Raw genomic sequence first — 18,309 nt, 5'->3', positions numbered from 1 at the left:
TTAGCAGTAGCCCAAACTCTTTTAAGTATAAACTGAAGAGTTTCCTCATGGCTGACTCATTCTATTCTGTCGAGGAGCTCCTGGAAGAGCTGAAAAAGTTAAGCAAATTCCAGTGTTACATTGTTGATTTCCTTTATGTAAACTTACGACTTGTCGCCTGAATATGTTTCTTATATTTCATTTTATCTGTTTCTACAATCGTGTTATAATTTCATGTATTGACACGTTCCATGACCATGGAAACTTCTCCTTAATTTAGTCCCACGGAACAATAAATAAATAAAAATAAATAAATAAACGACAATATTGATACCTCGATAAAGCCTGAAAAAGTATGTACACATTTTTCTGGCGGACTCTGTGTATAAATAAGACGCACGGAGCGACTGTGTGCGCAGATGGACTGGCAGCTGCGCACCGACCCAGAGCGCGGGTCGTGCGAGGCGTACGGCGAGCGCGGCTGCCCCTGGTCTCGGGCCCGCGTGCTGGGCGGCAGCAGTACGGTCGGACCAGGCCTCTACCACCGCGCCAGCCGCAGGGACTTCGACCGCTGGGCGCAGCCGGAGGGCTGCCAGCACTGGGCCGCAGAGCACATGCTGCGTGCCTTCAAGGACGTCGAGGACTACCAGCCCGCAGACGCCGCCGGCGACCACCACGGCAAGTAACCAGCTGGCTCAGACACAGGAATCCCTGGCGCTCTTATACTGGAATAGTCGAAAATAACCCTTACTAGCTTATACACTACTGGCCATTAAAATTGCTACACCAAGAAGAAATGCAGATGATAAACGGCTACTCATTGGACAAATATATTATACTAGAACTGACATGTGATTACATTTTCACGCAATTTGGGTTCATAGATCCTGAGAAATCAGTACCCAGAAGAACCACCTCTGGCCGTAATAACGGCCTTGATACGCCTGGGCATTGAGTCAAACACAGCTTGGATGGCGTGTACAGGTACAGCTCTCCATGCAGCTTCAGCACGATACCACAGTTCATGAACAGTAGTGACTGGCGTATTGTGACGAGCCAGTTGCTCGGCCACCATTCACCCGACGTTTTCAGTTGGTGAGCGACCTGGAGAATGTGCTGGCCAGGGCAGCAGTCGAACATTTTCTGTATCCAGAAAGGCCCGTACGGGACCTGAAACATGCGATCGTGCTGAAATGTAGGGTTTCGCAGGGATCGAATGAAGTGTAGAGCCACGGGTCGTAACTTATCTGAAATGAAACGCCCACTGTTCAAAGTGCCGTCAATACGAAAAAGAGGTGACCGAGAAGTGTAACCAATAGCACCCCATACCATCAAGCCGGGTGACACGCCAGTATGGCGATAACGAACACACGCTCCCAATGTGCGTTCACCGCGATGTCGCCAAACACGGATGCGACCATCATGATGCTCTAAACAGAACCTGGATTCATCCGAAAAAATGACGCTTTGCCATTCTTGCACCCAGGTTCGTCGTTGAGTACATCATCGCAAGCGCTCCTGTCTGTGATGCAGCGTCAAGGGTAACCGCAGCCATGGTCTCCGAGCTGATAGTCCATGCTGCTGCAAACGTCGTCGAACTGTTCGTGCAAGTGGTTCTTGTCTTGCAAACGTCCCCATCTGTTGACTCAGGGATCGAGACGTGGCTGCAGGATCGGTTACAGCTATGCGGATAAGATGCTCGTCATCTCGACTGCTAGTGATACGAGGCCGTTGGGATCCAGCATGGCGTTCCGTATTACCCTCCTGAACCCACCGATTCCATAATCTGCTAACACTCATTTAATCTCGACCAACTCAAGCAGCAATGTCACGATACGATAAACCGCAATCGCGATACGCTACAATCCGATCTTTATCAAAGTCGGAAACGTGATCGTACGCATTTCTCCTCCTTATACGAAGCATCACAAAAACGTTTCATCATGCAACGCCTGTCAACTGCTGTTTGCGTATGAGAAATCGGTTGGAAACTTTCCTCATGTCACCTCGTTGTATGTTTCGCCACCGGTGCCAACCTTGTGTGAATGCTCTGAAAAGCTAATCATTTCCTTATCACAGCATCTTCTTCCTGTCGGTTAAATTTCGCGTCTGTAGCACGCCACCTTCATGGTGTAGAAATTTTAATGGCCAGTAGTGTATTTATCGTGAATTTCTCGCTCAGCGTCAAGTCCCAAGCAACTGTAAAAAAAAAAAAAACGCTTTTCACTAGAAGACTGCTCTACATTGAAGGGTGGAGAAACTGGCCCACAAAATTGCAGTCCAGTATTCTTAACATCGGTCTGCTGCAAAATTGTTCAGCATATTTTGAGTCGATTATCATCAATTTCCTTGAAAGACAAAAGATTCTGTCCACAAATGAGCATGGATTAACGAGGGCTCGCTGAAAAGTAATTCCTCTGAATTTTTATGTGAAAATCTGTAACATCTTTAAATAACACAAATGTTATTAACATACTACATATTTATTCTTGATGTCTACATATTTATTTCTCATCACACTCACAATGGTGAGGAACACATTTTTCCCACGAGAGAACAGTTTGTTGTAGAACGTTCTACTTTCTTGACAGAGCCACATCACCTATGCCTGCACCACATCACTATTAAAGTGAAGTCCTCCAAGATGTTTCTTATGTTACGGAAATTGAACTAGTTGCGATAGCGTAAGGTATGCTCTTTACAGCCCATATTTATTGGACATTTTTTTCTCGTTTTGGTGCACACTACCTCAGCCAAAAACACGGAAATCAAATAGCTTGCGGTAGATGTGGTGCTCATAGCTCTTAAGGTATGGATACCACCCCTGAAAGTTTCCTACCCTGCAGTCTTAGCAGCAGCAGTACCGGTACATGTATTTCAGTGTCAGAACGATTTTCACTTACAACTATCAACTCGGTCGTTTCCAGGAAAGGGTACCTTACCTGAAGTTGATACATTTGCCCGTGAACACCATTCCTGAAAGTTTGTAACATCACCTGCAATCACCCTGCATAGCTGTCAGTTCTTCATTATCGTTATTTTTTATAGCACCACTAACAGAGTAAAAAACCTAGTCTGTGCTACAGTCTGGAACCGCACCACCGCTACGGTCGCAGGTTCGAATCCTGCCTCGGGCATGGATGTGTGTGATGTCCTTAGGTTAGTTAGGTTTAAGTAGTTCTAAGTTCTAGGGGACTGATGACCTCAGATGTTAAGTCCCATAGTGCTCAGCGTCATTTGAAGCTAGTCTGCGAATGTTTGTTTCACATACAACCTCAAGCACCATGTCTACGTACAGCAATCACTCCTGTATGATGGTGGATAAATTCCGAAACTAGTCATATGAACAATGAAGTCATTCCTTCTCTGATGTTTGACTTTTACCACTCGACCCAATCAGCCTGAATGCACATCTACTAACTGTATCGGTTTCAATTTTGACGGTGGATAAAAAATGATAAAGGAAATTTTTTGGTGCGACACAACTACAGATTTACAGTTTTCGAATTTTTTTCTTTGGTTTCACGATGAAACATTCAATTCTGTCAATTTCATGATTCCAGGGCAATGGGAAGTACTCTATAAGTTTTGAGGAGTAAGTTTATAATATATGACCTAAAAGTCCGTATGTTTTGATTGCGTTTGCAAAATTTTACGTCACCAAGGAATCATAGACCTCAGTATGTGATACAAACTGCAACTTGAGACATCCCAGAGAAAAAGGGCTTTTAACAGTTGGACAGATAAACAACAAAACTATCCCCTAAGGGTGCCGGCCTCTGTGGCCGAGCGGTTCTAGGCGTTTCAGTCTGGAACAGCGCGACCGCTACTGGCGCAGATTCGAATCCTGCCTCGGGCATGGATGTGTGTGATGTCCTTAGGTTAGTTAGCTTTAAGTAGTTCTCAGTTCTAGGGGACTGATGACCTCAGATGTTAAGTCCCATAATGCTCAGAGCCATTTGAACTATCTGAACCCTAAGGACTCTGTTTCTACCGATTGAGGCACGAAACCCTAAAAAGGATGGCGATGACCGACATGGGAATAGTTACAAAAATTAGGATTACCAAAGTGGAAAAGATGGAAACTGGTGCATATGTATTGATCAAAAGTACAAGTAAGGGAGTAAATCACTACATGTGGAATTCTATAAACTTTGCTTCTATTAAAGGCACTAGTGTATGTGTCGAGTTAATGAAGTGTTGTAAACGCTTGCAGCTATGAGCAGTCCTACCAAAAAATTATTCACGCCCAGATAAATCTCATTAATACTGTTTAATACCACCTTTATGGCCAGAATTCGACGAGGAAGAGAGCCCACAACTCTTTTTCGGGGAGGACGTATCGAAGTGAGGCCACTGATTAACGGTAAGAGCTACAAAATTGCAGGGAATTTAATTATTAGCTTTCAACTTATGTTCCAAATATTCCATGTCTTTTTCTGTGGGATTGAGATGGGACAGTTTACTGGGCCAGTGGAGGTGTGAACAGCTGCCTGCTCGTTCGTCAAACCAGGAATGTATGCATGGAGACCTGTGAAAACGGCTGTTATTGCCCTCGATTATGGGAGTGCCCACAGCAGACCTATCCTTCAAAAAATCTGTGCCAATACTACATGGTCCGGTCACATTAATGCGACCACCATCTCTGTCCGACGTCAACGTTCAATAACCATTCACAGACGGCTGCTGGCAGCACTACCAGGAACGCAGAAAAAAAAGTGCAGCCGTTGTCATAATACAGAAACTGAGCGATTTATCTGATGCCCAAAAGAACATGATGTTTCCCTTTGGGGCCAAAGGTGGAAGCATTTCTGGAAGGATGAGTGTGGTAAACACCATGATTAAATAACACCGTGCATGGCAAAACAGCTATCCAGAACCTGGGCTGGGACAACAGCGGTGCACCTCGGCCCATAGATAACAGGGGTGAACTACGGCTGTGGAGACCTGTATGAGCGAATAGACGTGCGACCGTTGAGCAACTGACCGCCCAGATGAACCAAGGGGTTCAGGACCGTTCAACGAACGTTCCGTCCACTGCAGGGGCCTGGTTCGTACAACCGTGATGACTGCTGTTCATCAGCGTCGAAGGTAGGAATTTGGATGCCAACTGAACGTCCACTTGTTTGCGACAGGTGGCCTTTTTCAGATGAATCACATCTTATGCTCCATAGGACAGAGGGCTCCTGACGTGTACAACATGAAACATCTTAAAGCGAACGCCCTGCAACAATCATCGCAAGTGTCCAGGCCGAAGAAGTGAGCTTTATGGTCTGCGAAATTATTTCGTGGCTTCCCCCAGGTGATGTTATCGTATAGAATGCACAATGGAACAACACAAGTATGAAACTCTCCTTGTAAATCATATCCATCTCTACACGCAGTTGGTTATTCCTTGACACGATGGCATCTACCAGCAGGACTAGGTAACTGTTCACACACTTTTCGGTACACATGCATGGTTTGATGAGCACCAGGATGAGTTTACCACTCTCTCCTGGCCACCAAACTACCTGGATTCAACCCAATCGAGAATTTATGAGATCACCTCAGTAGGGGGACAACCTTCATATGGCTCCACTGTGCATTGTTAATAAATTTATTCAAGATGGCGGCGATAGAAGTGTCAACGTCGCAAAGACGTTGAAATGCCTGGGCTAGCAGGACAGAGCGGATTAGGTTGTGGAAATGGGCCAAAATGAGTTCCTGTCAGTTGCACTCAACATACAAACTTTATTTACTAACACACAATATTACAACAAAGATGCAAAACACTCAAAACTTTAATCGACCTCCTTTGATTAACTTTAGATCGGTTGAAGGCCACATTCAAAATCCAAGACACAAGGCTTAACCAAAATTGAAATACAAGGTTCTTCTTGAGCTTTCACCCAAGAATATTTTCTAAATCTTCAATCTAATCGGCTTAAGGCCTTAGCAATTTAATTTTAATGGAAGTAGGCTGGAGGTTGCATGTTAAGCAGTAAGAGGAGTTTCCATCAAAAGGCAGAAGGCCTTATCTTAAAACATTTCATGCACATTGGGCTGAAGGCCCTATTCAGAAGCATAATAATCTTATGCCTTAAGGGCAAGAGAAGAAGATTAATTTAAGAGATATTAAAACTCGGCTGAAGGCCGCTCACCAACAAATAATTTAACGGCTTAAGGCCTAGAAGAAGAGTTTCAATTTTAAAGGGCAGAAGACCATATCTTAAAACATTTCAATTAAAATAAAGAATAACAATCTCAAGCCTTAAGGGCAAGACAAGGACATTAATTTTAAGAGATATTAATACTCGGCTGAAGGCCACGTATCAACAAACTGTTTTAATGTTGAAACCAGGTTACCAAAATGACGCTATCGAAAAAACTCAAGTTCATGAATCGTTTGCTCAATTTGAAAATGGCGACATATCGATTGATGACAAACCTCGATGACAAACTTGCCCGAATCAACGAAAATACTGAAAAAATTCGAGAGCTTGTGCTCACAGACCGTTAACAGACAATTGATCAGCTGTCGGAGATTAGTGGGTTGTGTTGGAGTTTGGTTCAGAAAATTTTAATGGAAGGTTTGGAAATGAAAACGGTTGCTGCCATGTTTGTTCCTCGGGTTATAACTGACATTTAAAAGGAACGTCGAGTTGAAATATTTCGTGCTTTGAAACAACAGCTTGAAACTGATTGAGATTTTCTGTTAAAGGTCATTACTGGCGATGAGTCATGGTGCTATGGTTATAACCCAGAAACAACGCAACAGTCGAGGCAGTGGAAGACGTCGTCATTACCCCGTCCAAAAGAATGTTATCAAGTCAAATCAAATACATAAAAATGTAGTTTTGTTTTTTATATTGCAAGGTCGTAGTTCATTCAGAGCTTGTTCCCCCAGGCCAGACTGTCAATCAAACGTTTTGTTTTGAAGTTTTAAGAAGATTGCGCAACAGTGTTCGTCAAAAATACCTGGGCAGACAGGAGAGTTGTTCTTCCACCACTACAATGTATCTGCGCACACAGTCATCTCTGTTAGATTTTGGCTAAAAATGACACGATCCCGCTCCCCTATGCACCTTACTCGCCTGACCTGGCTCTGAGAGAATTGTTCTTATTTCCACACATGAGAAGGTGCACGAAAGGACACCGACTTGACAATGTCAAAGGAGTTAAGAAAAAAAACGAGGGAAGCGCTGTCGGCCATTTTTAAAAACGACTACAAGTAATGTTTCAGTAGAGGCACCTGTGGAACAAACGCCTTAGCTGTAATGGAGAGTGTTTTGAAGGATAAAAGGTTCTTTTGTGAACAGTTTGAAAGTATATAGATTTTAAAAAATAATTCGGTTTCTTTAAGTTTAGTCGTTTGAAAAAATCAATAGGTTTGTATGAAGTATGAAAGTTTTATAGCCCTTTGAGGAACACTCTGTATTGTGCATATACGAGGGTGAGACAAATGGAAAACTTAAATTTGTAATAACAAATCAAAATTTCGCGCCGTTATCCTGTAAGTTGATAAGCGTGCTACAAACTGCGTGCAGAATGACCTCTAGGTGGCAGCATAGTGCAGATGCACACATACCGTCGCAGTATCAGTATAAAGATGGCCGCCCCACTTGCGACTTGTTCCAGGGAAGAACAGCGGTCTGTTATTCGGTTTTTGCGTAGTGAAAGTGTGAAACCTATTGAAATTCATCGACGAATGAAGGTTCAGTAAGGTGATGCATGTCTGTCACAGCAGAAAGTCTACGAATGGAGTAGGAAGTTCGCAAATGGTGTGACTTCAGTGGAAGATGTTCTTCGTCCACAACGAGTTGTGATCACAGAACATTGCAGCAGTTGAAGCCATACTGAAGGAAAACCACCGAGTGACACTGGATGACATAGCAGCATGTTTACAGATTAGTCATGGGTCAGCACACCACATTGTGCATGATGTGCTCCAGTTTCACATAGTGTCTGCAAGATGGGTGCCACGGCAGCTGACTCCTGAAATGAGAGAACGACTTGTTGATGCTTGTGAAGAACTTCTTCGGCGCTTTGAACGAGAAGGTGATGGCTTCCTTGCAAGAATCGTTACTGGGGACGAAACCTTGGGTCGCTTCCACCAACCGGAAACGAAGAGAGCGAGCGAGGAATGGCGCCATTCCTCATCACCAAAACCAAAGAAGTTTCGAACAGAACCATCAGCAGGGAAGGTTATGCTGATTCATTTTTGGGACGAAAAAGGCGTTATTTTGGAGCATTACATGCCTAGAGGGACCACTGTCACCAGTGCATCATACACAGATCTCCTAAAAAATCATCTGCAGCCTGCAATCAAATCAAAGCGACGTGGATTGCTGTCAGCAGGTGTCCTTTTGCAACATGACAATTCAAAGCCCCACACTACCCGTACAACAACAAAAAAAAAAAGGTTCAAATGGCTCTGAGCACTATGGGACTTAACTTCTGAGGTCATATGTGCCCAAGAACTTAGAATTCTACATCTACATCTACATCTATACTCCGCGAGCCACCTTACGGTGTGTGGCGGAGGGTACTTATTGTACCACTATCTGATCCCCCCTTCCCTGTTCCATTCACGAATTGTGCGTGGGAAGAACGACTGCTTGTAAGTCTCCGTATTTGCTCTAATTTCTCGGATCTTTTCGTTGTGATCATTACGCGAGATATATGTGGGCGGTAGTAATATGTTGCCCATCTCTTCCCGGAATGTGCTCTCTCGTAATTTCGATAATAAACCTCTCCGTATTGCGTAACGCCTTTCTTGAAGTGTCCGCCACTGGAGCTTGTTCAGCATCTCCGTAACGCTCTCGCGCTGACTAAATGTCCCCATGACGAATCGCGCTGCTTTTCGCTGGATCATGTCTATCTCTTCTATTAATCCAACCTGGTAAGGGTCCCATACTGATGAGCAATACTCAAGAATCGGACGAACAAGCGTTTTGTAAGCTACTTCTTTCGTCGATGAGTCACATTTTCTTAGAATTCTTCCTATGAATCTCAACCTGGCGCCTGCTTTTTCCACTATTTGTTTTATGTGATCATTCCACTTCAGATCGCTCCGGATAGTAACTCCTAAGTATTTTACGGTCGTTACCGCTTCCAATGATTTACCACCTATGGCATAATCGTACTGGAATGGATTTCTGCCCCTATGTATGCGCATTATATTACATTTATCTACGTTTAGGGAAAGCTGCCAGCTGTCGCACCATTCATTAATCCTCTGCAGGTCTTCCTGGAGTACGTACGAGTCTTCTGATGTTGCTACTTTCTTGTAGACAACCGTGTCATCTGCAAATAGCCTCACGGAGCTACCGATGTTGTCAACTAAGTCATTTATGTATATTGTAAACAATAAAGGTCCTATCACGCTTCCTTGCGGTACTCCCGAAATTACCTCTACATCTGCAGATTTTGAACCGTTAAGAATGACATGTTGTGTTCTTTCTTCTAGGAAATCCTGAATCCAATCACAAACCTGGTCCGATATTCCGTAAGCTCGTATTTTTTTCACTAAACGTAAGTGCGGAACCGTATCAAATGCCTTCCTGAAGTCCAGGAATACGGCATCAATCTGCTCGCCAGTGTCTACGGCACTGTGAATTTCTTGGACAAATAGGGCGAGCTGAGTTTCACATGATCTCTGTTTGCGGAATCCATGTTGGTTATGATGAAGGAGATTTGTATTATCTAAGAACGTCATAATACGAGAACATAAAACATGTTCCATTATTCTACAACAGATTGACGTAAGCGAAATAGGCCTATAATTATTCTCATCTGATTTATGACCCTTCTTGAAAATGGGAACGACCTGCGCTTTCTTCCAGTCGCTAGGTACTTTACGTTCTTCCAGAGATCTACGATAAATTGCTGATAGAAAGGGGGCAAGTTCTTTAGCATAATCACTGTAGAATCTTACGGGTATCTCGTCTGGTCCGGATGCTTTTCCGCTACTAAGTGATAGCAGTTGTTTTTCAATTCCGATATCGTTTATTTCAATATTTTCCATTTTGGCGTCCGTGCGACGGCTGAAGTTAGGGATCGTGTTACGATTTTCCGCAGTGAAACAGTTTCGGAACACTGAATTCAGTATTTCTGCCTTTCTTCGGTCGTCCTCTGTTTCGGTGCCATCGTGGTCAACGAGTGACTGAATAGGGGATTTAGATCCGCTTACCGATTTTACATATGACCAAAACTTTTTAGGGTTCTTGTTTAGATTGTTTGCCAATGTTTTATGTTCGAATTCGTTGAATGCTTCTCTCATTGCTCTCTTTACGCTCTTTTTCGCTTCGTTCAGCTTTTCCTTATCAGCTATGATTCGACTACTCTTAAACCTATGATGAAGCTTTCTTTGTTTCCGTAGTACCTTTCGTACATGATTGTTATACCACGGTGGATCTTTCCCCTCGCTTTGGACCTTAGTCGGTACGAACTTATCTAAGGCGTACTGGACGATGTTTCTGAATTTTTTCCATTTTTGTTCCACATCCTCTTCCTCAGAAATGAACGTTTGATGGTGGTCACTCAGATATTCTGCGATTTGTGCCCTATCACTCTTGTTAAGCAAATATATTTTCCTTCCTTTCTTGGCATTTCTTATTACACTTGTTATTGATGCAACCACTGACTTATGATCACTGATACCCTCTTCTACATTCACGGAGTCGAAAAGTTCCGGTCTATTTGTTGCTATGAGGTCTAAAACGTTAGCTTCACGAGTTGGTTCTCTAACTATCTGCTCGAAGTAATTCTCGGACAAGGCAGTCAGGATAATGTCACAAGAGTCTCTGTCCCTGGCTCCTGTTCTGATTGTGTGACTATCCCATTCTATACCTGGTAGATTGAAGTCTCCCCCTATTACAATAGTATGATCACGAAACTTCTTCACGACGTTCTGCAGGTTCTCTCTGAGGCGCTCAACTACTACGGTTGCTGATGCAGGTGGTCTATAGAAGCATCCGACTATCATATCTGACCCACCTTTGATACTTAACTTAACCCAGATTATTTCACATTCGCATTCGCTAATAACTTCACTGGATATTATTGAATTCTTTACTGCTATAAATACTCCTCCACCATTGGCGTTTATCCTATCCTTGCGGTATATATTCCATTCTGTGTCTAGGATTTCGTTACTGTTCACTTCCGGTTTTAACCAACTTTCCGTTCCTAATACTATATGCGCACTATTTCCTTCAATAAGCGATACTAATTCAGGAACCTTGCCCTGGATACTCCTGCAGTTTACCAATATTACGTTAACTTTTCCTGTTTTTGGTCTCTGAGGACGGACGTTCTTTATCAACGATGCTGATGTTCTCTCTGGTAAGCCGTCAGGTATTTTATCGTTTCGCCCAAGGGGGGGTCCCTCTAACCTAAAAAACCCCCGTGTGCACGCCACACGTACTCTGCTACCCTAGTAGCTGCTTCCTGTGTGTAGTGCACGCCTGACCTAACTAACCTAAGGACATCACACACGTCCATGCCCGAGGCAGGATTCGAAACTGCGACCGTAGCGGTCGCGCGGTTCGAGACTGTAGCGCCTAGAACCGCTAGCCCACCCCGGCCGGCCCCGTACAACAGTTGCAACAATCACAGACCTGCATTTTGAGTGTCTTCCTCATCCACCATACTCACCTGACCTTGCCCCAAGAGATTTCCATATGTTTGGAGCACTCAAAGACGCAATGGGAGGAAAGAGGTTCAGTTCTGCTGAAGAGGTACGCCACGCGGTGCGTGAGTGGTTGCGCGGACTACCAGAAGAATTTTTTTCTAAAGGAATTTATGCACTTTGTAAGCGCTGGAGGACTTACATTGAGCGTGGGGGAGATTATGTTGAAAAGTGATACAGCTTTATACCACTTCTGCACAATAAATAACATTTTAAAAAATATGTAAGGTTTTCTTTTGACTCACCCTCGTACTATGTGTCATACATGGTAAGCTGTATGAGTTGTGGGACTAGTGGGTGACACCGATACGCACAGGTGTGGGCGGCGAGCTGGCAGTGGAGTCGTTTGCAGAGGAGGAGCCGCTGCTGGGCGCGCTGCTGGAGGCGGTGGCGGAGCTCAACCAGTCGCTAGTGGAGGACCTGAACGCGTGGCCAGCCGACGGCAGCGGCGGCGGCGTCCTGGGCTTCGGGCTGCTGCCCGGCACCGTGCGCAACGGCACCAGGTGGAACGCAGCCAGGGCCTTCCTGCGCAAGCCGCGCCACAATCTGCACGTGCTCAAGAACGCCCAAGTCACCAAGGTAAACGCCCACAGCGCTGAAATCGTACTAGGACTTCCGCTAACACGAGCCCAGTTCGCTGCCGGGCCACTTGGGGCGCTGCAAGTTTATCAGTCCATCATCACGTATTCCTGTTCGGTGATTTAAAGTCTTCCATATCTGCATACCTTTCGTAGTATAAAGCAGCCGGTTTCATCGCATTGTGTTCCTGATTACGACTTCTTGTAACAGTTGCACGCTTTAAGCTGTACTGTACATATAAGTAGCGATCAAGAAGTTTCCGCAGAGGGCGTTGCTGTAGTATACGAGGGTATTTCAGAAAGTAAAGATACACCGTACGCCAGAGGAACAGAAGAGTTTTGGCGAGCAAGTTGGCAACACTGGTGTTAACCTTGAACCGTCAGCTTTCTCCTCGCGGTCGTTCGGCAGTTCAACGTTGCTTCTGGCTGGAGTAGGTCGTGTTTAAAACGGCTGCGCCGATTCAGAATCCCGCCAAATGCGAAGTGCGCTCCGTCATACGTTTTCTTCATGCAAAAGGTCAGCGACCAGCGGATATTCACAAAGAAAGTGTTTCTGTTTGTGGGAACATTATGAATCGACAAAATAAAACGAAATGGTGTCGTCATTTTCATGACGAACAAAGAACAGGTCGGCCATCTGTAAACACTGATGCCCTTCTTCGGCGAACGGAGGAAGCAATTCGTGCGAATAGACGTCTCACATTGAAAGAATTGCATCAGATCATACCGGACGTGTCAATGACAACTCTTTATGACATTGTGCCTGTCAAGTTATGGTACAGGAAATTTTGTGCGCACTGGGTTCCAAAACTGTTAACGGAAGAACACAAAAAGAAAAGGATGGGCTTTGCCCTCGACTTCCTCACACGCTATGTTGAAGCAGGTGATGAGTTCCCTGATCACATTGTGACAGGTGACGAGACGTGGATTTACCGCCATACACCTGAATCCAAGCAACAATCAATGCAATGGCGCCATTCGAATTCACCAAATGCCAAGAAATGCAAAACGTCGATTTCAGCGAAGAAAATCATGGCTTCTGTTTTTTGGGACAGACAAGGCATTCTTCTGTTGAATTTATGCCTCCTGGAACGACAATTAATGCTGCTGCATATTGCCACAGTTTGAAACGTCTTCGAAGGGCAATTCAAAACAAACGCAGGGGAATGCTGACAAGTGGAGTCCGCTTGCTTCATGACAACGCTCGGACTCACACAGCGCTCGTAACCAAAGCACTACTCAAACAATTCAAATGGGACATATTGGACCATCCGCCATACAGCCCGAACCTTGTGCCCACCGACTTCCATGTCTTCCGTTAACTGATCTTGGTGGAAAATCATTCCACGACGTTGAAGACATCAAAGATGAAGTTGAAATGTGGCAACCTTCTATGACTGTGGGATACAAAAGCTTGTGCACCGACTTAACAAATGTTTGGATAACGGGGGTGATTATGTCGAAAAATAACAAATAATCCAGTTAACAAGATGTAACTGACGTTTTCTAAATAAATGTTCTATTTAAGGGCTGCGAGCCATTGTATCTTTACTTTTCGAAATGCCCTGGTATATGCAACGTAGCGCGATTACCATGCGGGTGTACAGGGTGTAACGCAGTGGTTCCCAACCTGCGGATAACTACTCCTGAGAAGTAAAATGAAGTTTTCTGAGAGGTAAAGACTAAACGATTCGATTCTGTTTCAGTCATGAAACTAAATAATTTTCAAAAGCTCGTTACTATTATCGCAGTTTTGTAAGACTCTAATACTAATTATACAAGTTATTGTTTGGTAGCGCTAATGAGATGGAGGTTACAGGTTCCTCACATAGTCCACCCACTGCACACACACACAGATATGTTGTACTTTGTCCCGAACATCGCTAATGATGAAAGTAAGCCATATACGTAAAAAATGCTAAATATCTCAAGAAAATGTCTGCTCCAAGTTGTAGATAGTACCTGTGGTAGTCCATAAATTTCATCATTACTTGCTTCGTAGCAGATAAGTGAACTGATTGACAGTACAACATAGCAGTGACTGCATAAGGCCTACTATAGTATTGTAGACAGTATTATTATTATTACTAATAGTGGCTCTGATCAGACACAAAGCATTAACAGTTGAAGTCTTCCAATTTCTCCCCATCCAGAAGTGCAGCAATCAAGTGATTTGCGAACAGTAAGTATAGTGCACACATTTTAACCTTTTTTTTTTTTTTTTTTTTTCTACTGACTGGTTTGATGCGGCCCGCCACGAATTCCTTTCCTGTGCTAATAACCTTTTCATCTCAGAGTAGCACTTGCAACCTACGTCCTCAATTATTTGCTTGACGTCTTCCAATCTCTGTCTTCCTCTACAGTTTTTGCCCTCTACAGCTCCCTCTAGTACCATGGAAGTAATTCCCTCATGCCTTAGCAGATGTCCTATCATCCTGTCCCTTCTCCTTATCAGTGTTTTCCACATATTCCTTTCCTCTCCGATTCTGCGTAGAACCTCCTCATTCCTTACCTTATCAGTCCACCTAATTTTCAACATTCGTCTATAGCACCACATCTCAAATGCTTCGATTCTCTTCTGTTCCGGTTTTCCCACAGTCCATGTTTCACTACCACACAATGCTGTACTCTAGACGTACATCCTCAGAAATTTCTTCCTCAAATTAAGGCCGGTATTTGATATTAGTAGACTTCTCTTGGCCAGAAATGCCTTTTTTGCCATAGCGAGTCTGCTTTTGATGTCCTCCTTGCTCCGTCCATCATTGGTTATTTTACTGCCTAGGTAGCAGAATTCCTTAACTTCATTGACTTCGTGACCATCAATCCTGATGTTAAGCTTCTCGCTGTTCTCATTTCTACTACTTCTCATTACCTTCGTCTTTCTCCGATTTACTCTCAAACCATACTGTGTACTCATCAGACTGTTCATTCCGTTCAGCAGATCATTTAATTCTTCTTCACTTTCACTCAGGATAGCAATGTCATCAGCGAATCGTATCATTGATATCCTTTCACCTTGTATTTTAATTCCACTCCTGGACCTTTCTTTTATTTCCATCATTGCTTCCTCGATTTACAGATTGAAGAGTAGGGGCGAAAGGCTACAGCCTTGTCTCACACCCTTCTTAATACGAGCACTTCGTTCTTGATCGTCCACTCTTATTATTCCCTCTTGGTTGTTGTACATATTGTATACGACCCGTCTCTCCCTATAGCTTACCCCCAATTTTTTCAGAATCTCGAACAGCTTGCACCATTTTATATTGTCGAACGCTTTTTCCAGGTCGACAAATCCTATGAAAGTGTCCTGATTTTTCTTTAGCCTTACTTCCATTATTAGCCGTAACGTCAGTATTGCCTCTCTCGTCCCTTTACTTTTCCTAAAGCCAAACTGATCGTCACCTAGCGCATTCGCAATTTTCTTTTCCATTCTTCTGTATATTATTCTTGTAAGCAGCTTCGATGCATGAGCTGTTAAGCTGATTGTGCGATAATAATCGCACTTGTCAGCTCTTGCCGTCTTCGGAATTGTGTGGATGATGCTTTTCCGAAAGTCAGATGGTATATCGCCAGACCCATATATTCTACACACCAACGAGAATAGTCGTTTTGTTGCCACTTCCCCCAATGATTTTAGAAATTCTGACGGAATGTTATCTATCCCTTCTGCCTTATTTGACCGTAAGTCCTCCAAAGCTCTTTTAAATTCCGATTCTAATACTGGATCCCCTATCTCTTCTAAATCGACTCTTGTTTCTTCTTCTATCACATCAGACAAATCTTCACCCTCATAGAGGCTTTCAATGTATTCCACCTATCTGCTCTCTCCTCTGCATTTAACAGTGGAATTCCCGTTGCACTCGTAATGTTACCGCCGTTGCTTTTAATGTCACCAAAGGTTGTTTTGACTTTCCTGTATGCTGAGTCTGTCCTTCCGACAATCATATCTTTTTCGATGTCTTCACATTTTTCCTGCAGCCATTTTGTCTTAGCTTCCCTGCACTTCCTATTTATTTCATTCCTCAGCGACTTGTATTTCTGTATTCCTGCTTTTCCCGGAACATGTTTGTACTTCCTCCTTTCATCAATCAACTGAAGTATTTCTTCTGTTACCCATGGTTTCTTCGCAGCTACCTTCTTTGTACCTATGTTTTCCTTCCCAACTTCTGTGATGGCCCTTTTTAGAGATGTCCATTCCTCTTCAACTGTACTGCCTACTGCGCTATTCCTTATTGCTGTATCTATAGCGTTAGAGAACTTCAAACGTATCTCGTCCTTGAAGGTTTTAAATGGATTTGCTTTATGCAGGTCAAACAAGTGCCACAATGGAAAAGATTGAGGCAGTAAAAGTATGTGCCGGCCGCTGTGGCCGAGTGCTTCTAGGCGCTTCAGTTCAGAACCGCGCTGCTGCTACGGCCGCAGGTTCGAATCCTGCCTCGGGCATGGATGTGTGTGATGTCCTTAGGTTAGTTGGGTTTAAGTAGTTCTAAGTCTAGGGAACTGATGACCTCAGATTTTAAGTCCCATAGTGCTTAGAGCCATTTGAAGTGGAAGTATGTATTTTAACAAGTGTGTATCCTCACTGTGGACAGTCAGCTTTCTTATCTGAGAAGAAGTTGTGGGTAGCACTTCCGATGCACCACGAATTCCTTTGTCATTCATTCTAACCCAACCACCCAGCCCCCTCCCGCCTACACATAAACTAAATATCGTTCGTCTTCCATCAATTTTGATAGCAGTCATGCATAATGGTCTAAGAAAGGTTCGGAACCACTGGTGTAACAGGCACAAGAACGGGTATTTTTATATTTGGTACCTTAATACATACAAACATGAGTGTGTTGGCTGTTTTCTTCTGCCCTGAACAGTCTTCCTATCAGCATGCACAAGACCCGAAATTTTGTGGACTACGCCTGTCAGTATAGATCAACCGTTTTGCGTTTACGCGTCCACACTTCAACACCTGACCTGCTGCCCAGGAAAAATAAGCATTAATGGCTCACCTTTGCCACACATACTTGGAGCCACTAAACAACCTAAAAACATACGACTTGTAGTAGAGCGCGCCACAAATCAAACAAACTTGTAATAGCTATAATTATTAGTCTGTAAATGAAGTAAATACTGATGTAATAGGTGTTCAGTACGCCGTCCTCAGTCAGCAGTCTGTATAAGCACCAACATGTAGACAAGAGATTAAAGTGACGTTCGTGTCTTTCCGATGAGCATGCGCTAAATGCGGAAACGTGAACTGTGCTGACGTTATTACCAAACTTATCCAAAAAGGACCATCATACTGTTGTTCTTTCCATGGCTGCAGTAGGATAAACTCCGGCAGACATTCATCGGAGAGTGAAGAATGTGTATGAGAAAGCATACCTATCGAAAATCACATTCGGGAAAACTACGACAAGGGGTGCTGCTGCTACACGATAACGTACGTCCCAATACCACAAATGTCGTGATACAGAAGTTACGCCAACTGAAATGGAAGACACTCGAGCAATCGCCCTACAGTCCTGATCTCTCCCCATGCAATTATCACGTCTTTGGTCCCTTCAAGAACGCTTTGGAGGATCGACGACTCCTGTATGACGACGATGTGTAGCAGGCAGATACGGACTTCTTCACACAGCACGACATGATGTTTTATCAAACGGGTATCTTCTAGTCGGTGTGTCGGTGGGATGCTTGCCTCAACGCTCACGGTGATTTTGCCTGACTAGCATTACAGTTCCGGATTGTACGGCCTTAGAACTGCAACTTTTTGATCGTCCCTTATACGTTACTCGTATACTGCTTGATTTCTCCTCGCATCCGTAATACTGCGTGCAGTATATGATTCTGTATTTGTTTTAATTTCATGTAAAATAGAAGCTGGTCTCATCATATGGTGTTCTGTGGACATACGCATATTTGTTGCTGCTTACAGATCCGTGTCCGAAGTGCTCGATTTAAACACATAAGAATATTGCTTTCGTTATACTGCATTTTTGTTTGCATCCACAAACCGTACTTTCACGCATTTTATAGAGAACTCCATGTTAGCAGCTTTTGACAGAACTACTTTTCAACATT

At 43.7% G+C, this 18,309-nt stretch overlaps 1 protein-coding gene across 4 annotated transcripts in view; it reads left to right on the top strand.

The window, feature by feature from the left end:
• The window catches only part of LOC126199289 (glucose dehydrogenase [FAD, quinone]-like), a 205,452-nt gene that overhangs the window by 48,106 nt on the left and 139,037 nt on the right, over positions 1 to 18,309 (top strand). For all 4 annotated transcript variants that reach the window (XM_049936108.1, XM_049936109.1, XM_049936106.1 and 1 more), the window contains 2 exons: positions 399 to 657; positions 11,970 to 12,232. In XM_049936108.1, the coding sequence (XP_049792065.1) occupies positions 399 to 657; positions 11,970 to 12,232 (522 nt within the window). The remainder of the gene's footprint in view (positions 1 to 398; positions 658 to 11,969; positions 12,233 to 18,309) is intronic.

Source organism: Schistocerca nitens, chromosome 8 (genome assembly GCF_023898315.1).
Source record: "Schistocerca nitens isolate TAMUIC-IGC-003100 chromosome 8, iqSchNite1.1, whole genome shotgun sequence".
NCBI lineage: Eukaryota > Metazoa > Arthropoda > Insecta > Orthoptera > Acrididae > Schistocerca > Schistocerca nitens.
Note: the sequence above shows the minus strand (reverse complement) of the source record. Positions and strands in the feature narration are given on the sequence as shown.